At 46.7% G+C, this 18,308-nt stretch overlaps 1 protein-coding gene across 3 annotated transcripts in view; it reads left to right on the top strand.

The window, feature by feature from the left end:
- The window catches only part of LOC124721627 (endothelin-converting enzyme homolog), a 416,974-nt gene that overhangs the window by 231,165 nt on the left and 167,501 nt on the right, over positions 1-18,308 (top strand). For all 3 annotated transcript variants that reach the window (XM_047246685.1, XM_047246686.1, XM_047246687.1), the window contains exon 3: positions 8,434-8,569. In XM_047246685.1, the coding sequence (XP_047102641.1) occupies positions 8,434-8,569 (136 nt within the window). The remainder of the gene's footprint in view (positions 1-8,433; positions 8,570-18,308) is intronic.

The raw sequence follows: 18,308 nt of genomic DNA, 5'->3' as shown, positions 1-18,308 counted from the left end.
TCCTCATCCCTATAAATGCATGGGAGAGCAATCGCATCTTAACCTTTAGATACGTCAGGTATCAGCTGACCCATCGAAAGTTGCTTCTTTTTAGCAGGAATCGGGCGAGCGGTTCTAGGCGCTTCAGTCCGGAACATTGCTGCTGCTACGGTCACAGGTTCGAATACTGTCTCGGGCATGGCTGTGTGTCCTTAGGTTGGTTAGGTTTAAGTAGTTCTAAGGCTAGGGGACTGATGTTTAGATGTTTAGTCTCATAGTGCTTAGAGCCATTTGAACCATTTTTTAGCAGGAATCCACAGTTTGAGACGTTTAATTACTTCACTTTTCAGCGTTAACGTTTATTGTCTGCCGGTGCGTGTAATATGTTGAAGTCTTCAGGTTATGACCTTCTACTCGCAACAGAATAAAACCAATTTTCTCAAGTCCTATTCATTTCGCCTTTATTTTTTTGAAAGACATCACCAGTGGCAAAGTTTGTAGCTACTGCTCTACACATGCGCTTGCTCTTCTGGTTTTCAAGCTGTTCTTCTGCTTCCAGTCTTTCAAATATTTTCTGGCACAGCATTTTAGGTTTAAAAATAGCGAACCAAGCACAGATGTGGAGCAGCATCTACAAGTCTTGCCTCTCATGCCTTTCAAGAAAATGAGGACGATACGCATATCACATGATAAAATTGATTTTAATCAGTTGCACATAGTTAGACGTAACCTGAAAACTATCAACATAATAAGACGTCAGTTATCTCTAAATTTAGTAACCTTCCTTCGTTTTACTCATTTTCTTCAAAGCTTAGAAGTGTCTCTTTCACCGAAGTTCTAGTGAAGTGCACATTCGAGCGGTTAAAGGCGCTACAGTCTGGAACCGCACGACTGCTACGGTCGCAGGTTCGAATCCTGCCTCGGGCATGGATGTGTGTGATGTCCTTAGGTTAGTTAGGTTTAAGTAGTTCTAAGTTCTAGGGGACTTATGACCACAGCAGTTGAGTCCCATAGTGCTCAGAGCCATTTGAAGTGCACATTAAGTAATTTCTTTTCAGGTCTTCTAGATTATTTCCTTGCACATTGGGAATTTGCGAAAGATTAGAAGTCGTGTTTATTATCAGTGGAACATGAGCAGAAGATGGACAGATATTGTCGTAGTTACACTGTTCAAAAGAATTAGGGGAACACGTGTATCACCGTCCAGTATGTTAAATCTATTTTGATACAGGCGGTACCTGTGGTCTAATTGAACGGCTTCAGAGCTTCTCTTTGAATGTAGGCAACAATTAAAAGCATTCTCCATATATTGGCTGTGTTATGCGTTACAGTATCAGGTGACCCCTAAGAAGGAAATGAGTACACAGACGACAGTTGTAATTCGAGGACGTTGTATTCAACCAAGCACATGCAATACGACATCTTACTGCAGTGCAAGTTGCAACGGCAGTCTGTTCGATCCAAAAAGGACGGACTTTCGGTCGTGTTGCTGCAGATGCCAATGCTTCTCCATGTACCATCCGTAGGCTATGGACACGCTACAGGGAGACAGATCAGTACACAAGACGTGTTGAACAAGCTCCACATTACAACCCCACGTGAAGAGAGATATCTGGCCATCTCTGCGCTGCGGTGTCGTACTGATACCGCCAGAGCACTGAAAGACGATCTCTGAAGGGCCACTGAAACCACTGTCTCCGATCATACTGTAATTAACACATTGCGAGAAAAAAACCTTACTAACAGATGTCCTGTTCAAGTACCCTGTTTGACAAGACAACTTCTTGCAGCTCACCTTCAGTTCTACCGTTCCCATGTTACCTGATAATTTCGTCACTGGCGAAACGTGTTATTCACAGACTATTTCAGATATTCTCAGATGCGGCGTAATGACCGTGTTCATGCGTGGAGACCTGTGGTCAGCGGTACCTGCTAAACGTTGTCAAGGAAATCGACAGATTTCTAAGGTTCTGCGATGCTGTCGGGAGACTTCAGTGTTGGCAGCCACACGGACCTTGTCGCTGTCCATGGTCGCCTGACCGCCAGGCAGTGCATCGAAGAGATCCTGCCGAACCATGTGGCGGCTACTGCATGCGCTGGTGGCCCTGAATTCCTTCTAATTCCAGGGCCTATGTGGTGGGCGTCAGCAATGATGTCTCGTGAAACCTGGACGTTGAAGTAATAAAATGGTCGGCGATGAGTTTTCGTGGTCGTCCTGTTCCATCACACATTCTCAAGTACTAACGTGGGCTATCAACGAAACGCATACCTCAGGATGACCTTCGTAGACTTATAAAGGAGAATGTCACGTAAGTGTCAGGCAGTTTTATGCGCTAACGGAGGGTGCACACGTTGTTAAAGCTCTCAAAGTCTATTGAAAAGCACCCAAGATGACTGGATGAACGATTGTTTCCACTTTGTTTTCGATACCTGTCGGAAATTTCAGTTCTATTTATGTAAACGATAGAGAATATAATAACGTTTTGCTGTGTACTTAATTTGTGAAAGATAAAGGTACAGTGTGGTTGTAATATGGGAACATACGCAGTCCTCAATTATTGCTCAATGCTGTCCGGCAGACACCCAGAGTCATGTTCCTCTAGTTCTTTTGGGCAGTGTCTGTTGGGCAGAAACAGATTATAAAGCAACTCGAGTGAATTAGAATCAGCAGTTTCTGAGATATATATGGGGTGTCTCACCTAACTCTGCCACCTCAAATATCTCTGGAACAACAATAGCAACAATAGATATTCAAAAACGGTTTACACCAGCGTGAACGTACGGCAGGAGCTTAGGAAACCAAATACTATGCGAAATTTTAAAACGTATACAAATACTGATTTCAACACAAACTTGTGTATTTTTGAAATGGACACCCCCTAATATTTTGTATGCAGTCAATGTAATGAAAAATAAAAAAAATAATGGCATTGGTTGCATCGCAATACGTCAATTACATCCCGAGAAATTGCGAAGCGAAGTTGACCCTTGAAATAAATGAAGCGCACAGCTAGCGCACGTCCTGAGACACAAGCGTGCATCTCACGCTACCTATTTCAGGGGCTGACACAATGGGAAGGTATGCACAATCGCCGGCCGCGGTGGCCGTGCGGTTCTGGCGCTGCAGTCCGGAACCGCGGGACTGCTACGGTCGCAGGTTCGAATCCTGCCTCGGGCATGGATGTGTGTGATGTCCTTTGGTTAGTTAGGTTTAAGTAGTTCTAAGTTCTAGGGGACTGATGACCTAAGATGTTAAGTCCCATAGTGCTCAGAGCCATTTGAACCATTTTTATGCACAATCCACAAAAACAAACAAGTAACAGGTCCAAAGCAAAGTTACGTTTTTCAAATTGTAAATGTATGTTTATTCTAACGAAATGACAACTAGAACTACAATTAGACATAACACACTTGAATTCACTTTGCTAAACACATTTACTAGTGCTCTGTCTACCACAGAAACTGTATTGTTGCGTATTACATCCAGCATAGAAAATACACCCACATCTTGACCAATGAAACTGTGTAACGTCAACATACGTTCGAAGTGCCCTCCATTTGCATCAATTTACGTTTGCAGACGGGTAACGAGAGAGTGTTGCACAGATTGTAGAGTTTCTACAGATATTGCCGCACACGCCGCAGTAATAGGATGTTGCATATCCTCTACTGTCGTTTGGGGTTCTTCATACGCTCTGTCTCTCACTGCGCCCTGGAGAAAGAAGTTTAATGGCGTCAAGTCGGGGGACCGTGCTGGCCATCGCACAGTACCTCCCCGCCCCATGCACCTATTTGGAAATGTCGCATCTAGAACGTCTCTGGCAACTTTTGCATTGTGTACGGGACATTCATCATGTTGGAAACACATTGATAGACGAGTTTCCACTCCTAGATCCTCCATGTGGAGCGCTAATGTGTGTTGAAGAACTGATGCATATAATGGTCCATTCAATGTTCCACGGTAAAAATAGGGACCTACAATACATTGACACTCAACTGTCGTTGATGAGCAACTTGACGAATCCAGTGGGGATTTTGCACGGACCAGTTGTGCATGTTCCGCAGATTCATATTATCATGATTTGTAAATGAAGCTCAAAGGATGCAAGTGGCTCTAAGCACTATGGGACTTAACATCTGAGGTCATCAGTACCATAGACTTAGAACTACGTAAACCTAACCAACCTAAGGATATCACACATATCCATGCCCGAGGCAGGATTCGAACCTGCGACTGTAGCAGCCTCGTGGTTCCGGACTGAAACGCCTAGAACCGCTCGACCATAGCGGCCAGCTGTAAATGAAGCCTCGTCCGTAAACAACGCATTGCTTAGGAATACTGGATTATCTTGCAACTGCTGAAGTGCAAAACGACAGAATGCAATGCGGGATTCAAAGTCATTCCCGTACAATTCTTGGTGCAGTGAGATATGGAACGGATGAAACCGATGCCGATGCAAGATTCTGCACACACTACTGTGGCTTATTCCTACACCTCGTGCAATTTCTCGTACACCCACCTGAGGATTGTGCGCTACAGCAGCCAGAACAGCAATTTCGTTTCCATTATCAGTCGCTGGCATTGTACGTCGACGTTTTGTGGGAGCCAGCTTCCTGTTTCCGCGAGTGTCTTGCAATGGTGCGATGTGACGGACACCGCCGATCTGGGTAGCGTTCACCATACAGTGTCACAGCTGCGGTTGCATTTCTGTGACATTTGCCACAAGTTAAAATAGTATATAGTTTTTCTTCATTACTGAAGGCTAGCATATTGACTAGAAGACGGCAAATGCAATAAGCCACAACTACGCTTCGCAATTTCTCGGGATGTAACTGACGTATTGCGATCCAACCAACGCCATTATTTTTGTGATTTATCATTCTATTGATTGCATACGAAATAATAGGAGGTGTCCGTTTAAAAAGACACAAGTTTGTGTTGAAAATAGTGTTTGCTTACGTTTTAAAATTTCGCGTAATATTTGGTTTCCTAAGCCCCTGCCGCACGTCCATGCTGATGAAAGCCGTTCTTGAATATCTATTGTTGTTCCAGAGATATCTGAGGTGGCAGAGTTAGGTGAGACACACTGTATATAGAAGTTTCACTTTGTCGAAAACTGACATGGAGAGAGCGTGACTGTGTAAAAATATACACTCCTGGAAATGGAAAAAAGAACACATTGACACCGGTGTGTCAGACCCACCATACTTGCTCCGGACACTGCGAGAGGGCTGTACAAGCAATGATCACACGCACGGCACAGCAGACACACCAGGAACCGCGGTGTTGGCCGTCGAATGGCGCTAGCTGCGCAGCATTTGTGCACCGCCGCCGTCAGTGTCAGCCAGTTTGCCGTGGCATACGGAGCTCCATCGCAGTCTTTAACACTGGTAGCATGCCGCGACAGCGTGGACGTGAACCGTATGTGCAGTTGACGGACTTTGAGCGAGGGCGTATAGTGGGCATGCGGGAGGCCGGGTGGACGTACCGCCGAATTGCTCAACACGTGGGGCGTGAGGTCTCCACAGTACATCGATGTTGTCGCCAGTGGTCGGCGGAAGGTGCACGTGCCCGTCGACCTGGGACCGGACCGCAGTGGCGCACGGATGCACGCCAAGACCGTAGGATCCTACGCAGTGCAAAGTATGGCTATTGTAATTCATATTCCTCTTTTCGCTGGAGAAGGCACGGTAACGTGTGCGGAACACAGAACATAGCGGGTCTCAAGCAATTCCAAAATGCACCACACACAAAACTATAGAATACACTCCAGTTTGATTCTCGAAACTTTCTCGACACAATGAGAATTACATTAAATTTCGGGCTTGCAGCTGCATGACGTCGATATATTGGGCAGTAGACTTGAGCAGTAGGCTTGAGTGGCTAATGAACGTGACGGAGAGAGAGAGTTATTAATCTGTACGTTGTATTTTACTAGATAATGCTGGTATATTTTAGAAACAGTTATACACTGACGTGACAGATGTCATGGGATAGCCATATTCACAGTTGAAGATGGTGGTAGTATAGCGTAACCAAGGTGTAAAAGGGTAGTGCATTGTTGGAGCTACATTTGTACTGAAGTGATTCATGTGGAAAAGTTTTCTACGTGATTATGGCCGCCGATGTGAACTAAAGACTTTGAACGTGGATTAGTAGCTGGAGATAGACACATGGGACATTCCATTTTGGAAATCGTTAGGGAATTGAGTATTTCGAAATCCACAGTGTCAAGAGTGTGCCGAGAATACCAAATTTCTGACATTACCTCTCAGCACGGACAACGCAGTGTCCGACAGCCTTCACTTAACGACTGAGAGCAGCGGCGTTTGTGGGAAGATGTCAGTGTCAACAAACAAGCAACGCTGCGTGGAATAACCGCAGAAATCAATGTAGGAAGTACGACGTATCCGTTACGACAGTGCAGAGAAATCTGGCCTTAATGGGCTACGGCAGCAGACGACCGACGCGAGTGCCTTTGCTAACATCACGACATCGCCTGCAGCGCCTTCCTGGGCTGGTGACCACATCGTTTGGGCCCAAGACGACTGGGAAACTGTGGCCTGGCCAGATAAGTCCCGATTTCAGTTTGGAAGAGCTGCCGGTAGGGTTCGAGTTGTCAACAAGGCACTGTGCAAGCTTGTGGTGGCTCCAGAAGGGTGCAGGCTGTGTTTACATGGAGGGGGTTTGGTCCTCTGGTCAAATTGACCGATCGTTGATATAAGAACGTAGGCTTCCGCGGGCGGTGTCATAGTGATTAAAATTCTTCTGGGTATTATGCCGCGTCATTGTTAGAAACTAACAACAATAATAAACTAAAACTGACGTTTCGGCCGAATTGCAACGGCCTTCCTCAGGGCACAACTGGTTTTGAATGGGGATAGGTGTGGTGTCACCGCCAGACACCACACTTGCTAGGAGGTAGCCTTTAAATCGGCCGCGGTCCTTTAGTATACGTCGGACCCGCGTGTCGCCACTGTCAGTGATTGCAGACTGAGCGCCGCCACACGGCAAGTCTAGAGAGACTTCCTAGCACTCGCCCCAGTTGTACAGCCGACTTTGCTAGCGATGGTTCACTGACAAATTACGCTCTCATTTGCCGAGACAATAGTTAGCATAGCCTTCAGCTACGTCATTTGCTACGACCTAGCAAGGCGCCATTATCTTGTGATGCATGTACCGTCAGACCGATGTTCACTAATTGTGGATTAAAGTTAAGTATTCCAGCAGCTACGTACGTTATTGGCTATATTAATTACCTTGTCCAGTTCCAGACCTCACACCAGCCTGCGTGAGCTTAAACGCGTGCCTTTCGGCTACCCGTCATTGTGGATTGGCTGTCTTGCCAGTCCACAACAATAGGTGCTTCTATTTATTACAGACTATCGATGTCTGACATCACTGTTGTAAAACTTTTAATTGGCCCTCTAATGTGATTGGCTAGTCATTACATAACGGAAGATGGAAGGCGAGAGGCTATTCGTGGATGTCCATATCGTTAACGATTGGTAGCTGTCCGCCAGTCAGCGTTCGGCTTCTGGTCGGCAAGTTTTCCTCCTGGTGTGCGCGGAAGTGGACTGAGTAGCTAATCATACTAGAGGGCCAATTAAATGTTTTACAACAGTGACGTCAGACATCGATAACATGTAATAAATAGAAGCACCTATCCCCATGCAAAACCAGTGGTGCCCTGAGGAAGGCCGTTGCAATTCGGCCGAAACGTCGGTTTTAGTCTATTATTGTTGTTAGTTTTTAGCAATGACGCCTCATAATACCCAGAAGAATTTTAATCACTATGACCGATCACTGACTGGAAATGATTATGTTAGGCTCGTTAGAGACTATTTTAAACCATTCATGAACTTCACGTTCCGAAACCACGATAGGATTTTTATGGATGACAACGCGTCGTGTCACCGGATCACAATTGTTGGCGATTGGTGTGGAGAACATTCCGGACAGTTCGAGTGAATGATTTGGCCTACCAGATCGCCCAACATGACACATAATCGAGAGGTCAGTTCGTGCACAAAATCCTGCACCGGCAACAATTTCGCAATTACGGACGGCTATAGACGCAGAATAGCTCAATATTCGTGCAAGGGACTTTCAACGGCTTATGGAGTCCATGCGACATCAAGTTGCGGCATTGCGCTGGGCAAAAGAAGGCCCGACACGATATAAGGAGATAACCCATGACTTGTGTCACGTCAGTATACACTGTTCTCAAGCACAAGTTTGGAATTGGTCCTGCTGATAATGTGCGTATTCCAGTGACATTCGCAATGTTATATTGCAGTTACTCCCCTACAGCTTATTTGTCGCAACGACTACGGCAAGCGCTACTGATAGTGAAATACTTGTGAGCGTCGGTACTGCAGTTGCAGAGGCTGTAATGTACGAAAGTGCAGCAAGCGCCTGTGTAGTGAGGCACGTGTTGTGTTGTTGTGCAGGGCTGGTCTCTGTGGCAGTCGCGCACACTGCTGGAGCGTCTGCTGCTGGTGGTGATGGGCGCGCTGCTGCTGGCGCTGCTTATCGTGTCCGCCGTCCTCCTCTCCAGGCCCTACACGCCGGCTCTCCTGCACGCCGGTAAATATCGCCTGCATCTCTCTTCTCTTCTATTTATTAACTTGCACTAACACGCAACAGTACGCTACTGGCCATTATAATTGCTACACCAAGAAGAAATTCAGATGATAAACGGGTATTCATTGGACAAATATATTATACCTCAACTGACAGGTGATTACATGTTCACGCAATTTGGGTGCATAGATCCTGAGAAATCAGTACTCATAACAACCACCTCTGGCCGTAATAACGGCCTTGATACGCCTGGGCATTGAGGAAAACAGAGCTTGGATAGCGTGTACAGGTACAGTTGCCCATGCAGCTTCAACACGATACCACAGTTCATCAAGAGTAGTGACTGGTGTATTGTGACGAGCCAGTTGCTCGGTCACCATTTCCCAGACGTTTTCAATTGATGAGAGATCTGGAGAATGTGCTAGCCAGGGCAGCAGCCGAACATTTTCTGCATCCAGAAAGGCCCGTACAGGACCTGCAACACGCGGTCGTGCGTTATCCTGCTGAAATGTAGAGTTTCGCAGGGATCGAATGAAGGGTAGAGCCACGGTTCGTAACACATCTGAAATGTAACGTCCACTGTTCAAAGTGCCGTCAATGCGAACAAGAGGTGACCTAGACGTGTAACCAATACATGCTTCTAATGTGCGTTCACCGCGATGTCACCAAACATGGATGCGACCATCATGATGCTGTAAACAGAACCTGGATTCATCCGAAAAAATGACGTTTTGCCATTCGTGCACCCAGGTTCGTTGTTGAGTACACCATCGCAGGCGCTCCTGTCTGTGATGCAGCGTCAGGGGTAACCGCAGCCATGGTCTCCGAGCTGGTAGTCCATGCTGGTGCAAACGTCGTCGAAATGTTCGTGCAGATGGTTATTGTCTTGCAAACATCCCCATCTGTTGACTCAGGGATCGAGACGTAGCTGCACGGCGTTCCGTATTACCCTCCTGAACCCACCGATTCCATATTCTGCTAACAGTCATTGTATCTCGACCAACGCGAGCAGCAATGTCGCGATACGATAAACCGCAATCGCGATGGGCTACAATGCGACCTTTATCAAAGTCGGAAAAGTGATGGTACCCATTTCTCCTCCTTACACGAGGCATCACAACAACGTTTCACCAGGCAACGCCGGTCAACTGCTGTTTGTGTATGAGAAATCGGTTGGAAACTTTCCTCATGTCAGCACGTTGTAGGTGTCGCCACCGGCGCCAACCTTGTGTGAATGCTCTGAAAAGCTAATCATTCGCATATCACAGCATCTTCTTCCTGTCGGTTGAATTTCGCGTCTGTAGCACGTCATCTTCGTGGTGTAGCAATTTTAATGGCCAGTAGTGTATAATTTATAATTAGCCACGATAAATGACGTTTCGAGACAAGTGTTCCTATCCATAAATACTTGCTCACGGCACCCTCTACAAACTTTAGAAAGTTAGTTATACCCTGTATAAAATACTCAAAAGAAGTTTTGCGCTATTCTCACAACTTACATGTTCGTGTTTTTGACGGGAAACCTTTCCTTCAGCACTGTTTTCGATAAACTACGTAGCCACTTGAGTAATAGCATTCTCCGTGTAGTTCAACAGAACTCTCTTTGTATACAAATTAAAAGAGAGTGCGTACACTTGTCAGTCTGTCAGCATGGCTTTGTGGTGATTTCAAGTTTAGAGCGTACATGCAGTGTCACTTTACGGCAAGAGTGTTGTCAGCACGGGAATCTGCCTTTTGAAGGGGCTCTTCCGGCAACCATTCAGGGAACAAAGAGCAACAATCTGCAGGTAGTAGTTAACGTTGGAAGGAACGGTGTGAAATGTCTGGTTCCACGGAGATGTCCACTAGAAAGACGGGTAGCGATAATATAACAAATTTATTTCTCGAACGCAGCTTTAACAAAGTCTTCAACGTACTGTGGATGTAAAGTTCCTTCAAGTCTGAAATTAAACGAAGCTCTTACACAAGTGAAAAAGAAACAGTAGTTCTCTACTGGCAAACAATATTAAAGTTCCTGAAACGAAAGTGAACAAAATCGTGAAGTCTGAATAAAGCCAAAGTTCAACATAAAACAAGTTCCTAAATTCTCGAGTCTGAAAGTATGCTCTAGCTCACATCGCGGAAGCAAACACTTTCAAAAGATCTTACAGTGTACTTCACGTGAGAAGTTCCGATGACCAAACCGTACAGAAAATTTTTAAGTCCGGCAAAGATAAAAAGCACTATTTTGTCGGTGAAGTAAAAATAGTGGAAACAGTACCAAGTCCCACCTACCACGTCGCCGATCTCACTTAGAGTCCAGGCGGAGGTGCTGTGCTGGAAGACAGTATTGGAGTCCATAGCGAGGCTTGCTGAGATCTTTTTGTCGGTTGCTTGCTGCGATGAAACTCTCTTGCTAAGCTCACGTGCCGGTCTAAATAGCTGCGGGGCTATCTCCAGCACGTCGCACTGCGGAGGAGGTGCTGCCGTACGTCAACAACTTCTACCGTCGCCGTGCACGCTACCTGATGGCCTGTTGTTGCCACCTGCTGGGCTGACCGAGGAGTTCCGGAACTCATACTTCCCGTGACGTCCGTTCCGTAGGAGCGAAGCTCGCGGCAACCCAAACTACTTAGACGTTGTGCGTGGTGCCTTCGACGCCTGCTTTCTAGGGCACCACTGCACGATGCCTGTCATCAGAGGTTCGAGAACATAACTGGTTCATTCCAACGACAGGCAGAGAGAGCTGCGAAGACCACCTTTGCTCATGGAGTACCAAAGAAACTCACAGTCTGCAACATTGTCCCCAGAAGTGATCGGGGTCCTCTGGCTTTGAGGCGAGGGTGAGTGGAAAGCTCGAAACATACACTTCGAAGGTTCTTCTACGAGCTGTGCTCTTGAACTTACGCCATAACGTTGAGAATTGTGAGGCCCCTCAAAATGAGTCAAGGGTGTACTGCTGCCCAGGTGACTTACTATGTGTAGAGCACACAAGGTTTTTTTAGCTTCGACGACCCACCATCCAATCAAGATAACGATAGCTTTGGCAGTGTTGCATGAGGCATGTTAGTGGAAGACCCAATGAAATGGCCCCACAGGTGAAACGATTAAAATGCTAGTGATCAACTACCCAAGCATTCGCAACAAATCCCGAGGGTTTGAAGCAGTTCTAAAAAGTGTTGGGACTCATACAAGAGTAAATTTAAGCGTGTATCGAAAGGGAAATGAATATAATGTATTTGGCGCAGTAGATAAGAAACTCAAATTCAACTAGATAGGAATTGAAACTTCATGTGTGATGTTTTGAGCAACATTCACTATTGGACATAAACCTGTGATCGAGTGTTCAATCGACTACCAGACTCATACCCAGATGACACTTAGCAGTTTAATAGACAATATTAGTGAATCATTACGTATGTTCCTCAAATATATTGAAGGAGACACTAATCATTTAAGAATCGATTGAGAAAATTGCAGCTTTATAAGTGGTGTGCGTGAAAAGACATCCTGCGAAACATCACTAAATACCTTATCTGATGAATGTCTAGAAAAAACCGCTCGGAAGCCCACTCATCATGGAAATACGCTGATGAACCAAAAAATTATAACCATCTGCTTAATAGCATGTTGGTCCTCCTTTCGAACGCAATAAAGTCCCATAGTGCTCAGAGCCATTTTTTGGCATCTGGTAGCGTGCGAAATGTGTACCATCGGGTTCATGGTAGCCTAATTTGGTGGCGAAGACATCAGCTTCATTTTAGTATCATACCCTTCAAACCACTGTAGCACGATTCTTGCCTTGTGACGGGGATAATTATCCTGTTCGAAGATGCCATCACCGTTGGGGAAAACATCAACCATGAAGGGTTGCAGGTGATCTAAAATAATATTTACGTTGTTCACAGCTGTCATCTTGCCTACGATTATAACCACAGGTCCAATGGAATTCCAGGCAAATGTCTCCTATAGCAAAATACTGCCCTCATTGTCCGTGACAGTGTGTGTGTTTCGAACAGCCATTCGCCAGGATGATGGCATATCTGGGCATGGCAATCGACCACTTAGTTCAAGACATGTGACTCATCCGAGTATACGTCACGTTCCCGTTGATCCACAGTCTAATCTCGATGGTCCCGTGCCTACTGCAATCGTAACTGATAATATCGTCGTGTCAACATGGGAACACATATGGCCCTTCTGCTGAGGAGTCACATGTTGAACAATGTGTGCTGAAAGATGTGCTCCTAAACGCTTGTGTCTGCACCAGGAATGTGTTCTGTCGTCAGATCTGCCATAGATCGCTGCCCATCCTGGTGTACAGAGTGGACAAGCCTCCGACCTCCACATCCTGTGATGTGGCGTGGACGTCCAACACCTCGGCACCTACATATGGTTCCGCAGCCGTTCAAACATTTTCCACAGATGTTCAAGGCAGTAGGACGCGAAAAACCGACCAGCTTCGTCGTTCCTGAGATGCTAGTTCCCACGTACCGGGCCATAACAAACTTCTCTTTCTCAAAGTCGCTTACGTCCGTGGATTTCCCCAATTTTCGGCACATATCATCGCAAGGATGATTCCCCATTCGTCTCTGCTCTGCTTGTATACTTACGTTATCTTGTCACGTGCTCGCTACGTCACCCGTCGGAAATTCGCTCTCAATACAGGCAGTGGCCATAATGTTTTGTCTCATGAGTATATACAGTATTAGATCTAATGGCAAGAAACAGATCTGACCTATATTTAAAGTGATAACAGTGACGTTAAGTCCGTTATAGTGACAATGATTGCCATAGTGGAAAGAGCAGCTAAAACAATAACGAAGATTTACATTTTTAGCAAGGTAGATAAAGAGGCTGTCGTGTTATATCACACAGAACAGCTCAAATCATTTAAATCTGGGCACTAGCATGCAGAACTATGGTTCAAGTGTAGAAAAATAGTTGACCATCCATCCATATGGATCCATAAGTACATAGTACAACAGTTCATGATCGGAAGGACTCTCAATGGTATACCGTCACTATAAAGAAACATCTAAAGAAACAGCGACTATTGCATAATAGACTTAAAATAATATATAGGGCTATAAACAGAGAAACGTTGAAGGAAACACGTTTGTCTGGCATAAGCCAATACATGAAGCCTTTAGTGATTGCTGTAACAAAATCTTATCGAAAGTGTAGTAACCAAAACCAACTGCGGGAACGCCTTGGGCTGCGGATCGGAGCCGCCAGGCGGGGAAGCCACCGGCGGTGGAGCACGCACCACCGGGTAAACACAGGACGAGTCGGACGACAGACCAACGACAACTGACAACAACCGACCACGACCGACTATGACCGACACAACAAGGAAGAGATAAACAACGGAGGCTTGTGGAAACCAAAATACCAAACACCAACAGTAAATCCACTCAGAACCAGAGCCAGGCAAATGTCAACAACGAGCAACGACCAGAACGCAGTACCGCCGAGATAGAAACGAAATCCAGAGCGAGTACCAGACTGGCTGGACTAGGTCTTTTTTTTTCTTTTCTTTATTGTGATTTCATTCCCCTGCCCCATATGGGCAGGGGAGGGCTGTCAGCGGCACAATCCGCCGCTCTTCAGCCGAGTGACATAACAACTTAAAATAAGAATAAAATGTTACATACATAAGGCGAGAAAGAGGAACTTAAAACAGAATAATGGGAGAAAATGGAGGTGAAAAGTAGACTAACATGGAGACGTTCATGGAGGACAGTTAGTCCGCAGCTCGTGGTCGTGCGGTAGCGTTCTCGCTTCCCACGCCCGGGTTCCCGGGTTCGATTCTTGGCGGGGTCAGGGATTTTCTCTGCCTCGTGATGACTGGGTGTTGTGTGATGTCCTTAGGTTAGTTAGGTTTAAGTAGTTCTAAGTTCTAGGGGACTGATGACCATAGATGTTAAGTCCCATAGTGCTCAGAGCCATTTTTTGAGGACAGTTAAAAGTCACCAGAAAGTTAAAAAACACAGTTGGCGAGTCTTCAAAACTCAGAGAAGACACTGAATGGACATGCACACGTTAAAATTTGGCCACAGTAGTAAAAACACTCCGGAACAACACACTTAAAACCCACTTGGAGCACACACGACGAAGAATAAAACTGCCAGGCGGGACCTGCTGAGGGAAAGGGCAGAGAGGATGGAAAAGGATGGGAGAGCATGGGGCAGCAGGGGAAGCGGCGGGATGAAGAGAGGAGGGGCATCAGTGGGTTCACGAAGAGGCAGGAGACAAATGGCTCTGAGCTCTATGGGACTTAACATCTATGGTCATCAGTCCCCTAGAACTTAGAACGACCTAAACCTAACTAACCTAAGGACATCACACAACACCCAGTCATCACGAGGCAGAGAAAATCCCTGACCCCACCGGAAATCGAACCCGGGAACCCGGGCGCGGGAAACGAGAATGCTACCACACGACCGGCAGGAGACACGTGGGGCGGGAGAGGAAGAGGGAAGACAGGGCAGGAGGGAGTGCAGAGACACTGAAAGGAGGCACAAGAGATGGAGAGGGAGTAGGAGGGGGAAGCCGCTCAGGAGGAGGGAGGGGGAGGAGAGGGAGCCCTGAGGAGGAGGCAGGAAGATGGGGTTAGAGTTGGTAGGAAGGGTAGATGTCAGAGCGAAGCTCATCATCCGGGAGGGATAGACGGTGGAAGTTGTGTCAGGAAAGGAGATGGAGGGTGTGGAGATGGAGAGAGGGTGGGACACAACGGTAAAGGCGCGGCAACTGGTTGGGGGTGGAGAGGAAGGGAGACACCAGGGGGTGAGGGGGATCAAGGCAGCAGACAATATACAGTGTGCGGATGTGTTCAAGGAAAAGGAGAAGTTGGGGGAAGGGGAAGAGGTCGTAGAGGATGCATGTGGGGGACAGAAGGCGGATGCGGAAGGCGAGGCGGAGCGAATGGCGTTTGAGGATTTGAAGGGCTTTATAGAACCGGGGAGGGGCGGAAATCCAAGCGACGCTGGCATAACAGAGGATGGGGCGGATCAAGGATTTGTAGGTGTGAAGGATGGTGGAAGGATGCAGACCCCACACCCAGACGGACAGGAGTTTCAGGAGGTGGAGGTGGTTTTGAGCTTTGTTTTGGATGGTAAGGAGATGGGGAGTCCAGGTGAGGTGGCGATCGAATGTGAGGCCAAGGTATTTGAGGGTAGGAGTGAGGTGGATAGGACGATCATAAATGGTGAGGTAGAAATCATGGAGGCGGAAGGAGCGGGTGGTGCAGCCTATGATGATCGCCTGGGTCTTGGAGGGATTAACACAGAGGAACCACTGGTTGCACCAAGTGGTGAATTGGTCAAGGTGGGTTTGTAGGGTACGTTGGGACCGTTGAAGGGTAGGATAAAGGGCTAGGAAGGCGGTGTCATCAGCAAACTGGAGAAGATGAACAGGGGGGGGGAGGTTTAGACATATCAGCAGTGTACAGAAGATAGAGGAGAGGGGAAAGGACAGAACCTTGGGGCATGCCGACAGAGGGATAGAAAGTACGGGAGTTGGAATTGTGGATAGTCATATAGGAGGGACGATGGGAGAGGAAGGAAGCAACGAGACGGACGAAGTTGATGGCGAGAGCATAGGTCTGGTGTTTGAAGAGGAGCCCGGGATACCAGACACGGTCATAGGCGTTCTGGAGATCAAGGGAAACAAAGATAGCGGAGTGACGGGAGTTAAGTTGGTGGGAAAGAAGATTGGTAAGGTTAAGGAGCCGGTCGTCGACGGAGAAGGAAGGCCGGAAGCCACATTGGGTAAGAGGAAGGAGGCGGTGCTGGTTAAGGTGGCGGTGAATGCGGCGAGAGAGGATGGCCTCGAAGACCTTACTGAACACGGACGTGAGGCAGATTGGACGATAGGAAGAGGTATCAGAGAGGGGTTCGTTAGGTTTAGGGAACAGCAGGACACCTGGACTAGGGCAGAGCGGGTCCTTATATACGAAACCGGAGGGAGCGGCTATTGGCTGCTGTCTGCACGTGGCGTAGCGGTGGCGCCCTCGCTGTGCGAGAGCCGCTGCGCGGAATAGCCGCCGCGGAGGCAGAGCCCTCTATGGGCTGACCACGTCCATTTGTCCTGGCGCGTGTTCGACTTCCGCGGCGGAAGATACTAGAGAAAGATCTCTCACAAAATCCAAAGAAATTCTGGTCATGTGTAAAGGCCGTCACTAGCATCATACTAACTGACCAGACACTAATGGAATTGAAATTGAGGGTAGAAAAGCAAAAGCTTAAATGGTGAACCCCTTTTCAAATGGTGAACCCCTTACTAAGCAAGTTACAGAAGTACTTACCAGTTTACTTTTCACGACAGTGCAAAATGAGTTTGTACAGATATTAGTGTCACTGGCGCTGAGAAATAGCTAAAATCGCTACAACTAAAACAAGGCTTCAGGTCTCGATGGAACCCTGGTCAGATTCACCCATTTAAACGATAAAACACCGCAGATGCCTTGAACAAAAAATACCGAGCCCAGTAATTGGAAGAAAGAGCAGGTCACGCCTGTTCACAAGAGGGATAGCAGAAGTGATCCACAAAACTACTGACAAATCTCACTGTCGTCCATCAGTCGTAGAATTCTAGAACGTATTCTGAGCTCAATCATTATGAGGGATTTCCAACAGAATGACTTCCACGGTGACAACCAGCATGTTGTACGACAACATCGATATTATGGAACCCAACTTGCGATTTTGTTACATGACATCCTCAGAGCTGTGGATCAAGGAAACAGTATTTCTTGATTAGCAAAATGCAGTTGACTTGGCACTATACCAACGCTTACTATCAAAGATATGATTGTTTGGAGTATCAAACAATGTTTATTGCTAGATTGAAGATTTCTTGATAGGGGGGACACAGGATGTTATCTTTGATGGAGATTCATCGTAGGTAGTAGAGCTAACTTCAGGCGTTCTCAAGGGACGTGTTTTAGGACACTTACTGCTCATAGTTTTCATTAATAATCTCGCAGACAATTAAAATCTAAGCAAAACAAGACGCACCACGAAGGAATTATCCAAATGAGACGGAAATCGGTAGATGTGGTTTACATATACAGACAAACAAATGATTACAGTTTTAGAAAAATTGGATGATTTATTCAAGAGAAAGAGCTTCACAAATTGAGCAAGTCAATAACGCGTTGGTTCATCTCTGGCCCTTATGCAAGCAGTTATTCAGTTTGGCATTGATTGATGGAGTTGTTGGATGTGCTGATGAGGGATGTTGTGCCAAATTCTGTCCAATCGGCGCGTTAGATCGTCAAAATCCTTAGGTGGTCGGTTGGTCCTGCCCATAATGCTCCAAAAGTTCTCAATTGGGGAGAGATGTGGCGACGTTGCTGGCCAAGGTAGGGTTGGCATGCACGAAGACAAGCGTTAGAAACTCTCGATGCGTGCATGTGTGCGGGAGGGCATTATCATGCTGAAATGTAAGCCCAGGGTGATTTGCCATGAAGGGCAACAAAAAGGAGAGTAAAATGTCGAGACGTATCGCTTTGCTATAGCCACGGATGGCAAACAAAAGGGTCCTGCTATGAAAAGAGACAGCGCCCCAGACCAACACTCTTGGTTGCCTGGCCGAAGGGGGGGGGGGAGGGGGGCGCACATTTAGTTTTGTATCCCATCGCTGTCTAGGACGTCTACAGCGCGTCTTCGGCCGGGGATCTCATTGACTAGAGTAGAATTGTCTTCAATGGTCTGGAGACTCACTATGCACCTAATCTTAGAACAGGCAACCACTCATA

The sequence above is a fragment of the Schistocerca piceifrons genome, chromosome X (genome assembly GCF_021461385.2).
Source record: "Schistocerca piceifrons isolate TAMUIC-IGC-003096 chromosome X, iqSchPice1.1, whole genome shotgun sequence".
Lineage (NCBI taxonomy): Eukaryota > Metazoa > Arthropoda > Insecta > Orthoptera > Acrididae > Schistocerca > Schistocerca piceifrons.
The sequence above is the reverse complement of the archived record's forward strand: the minus strand, read 5'-3'. Positions and strand labels throughout refer to the sequence as shown.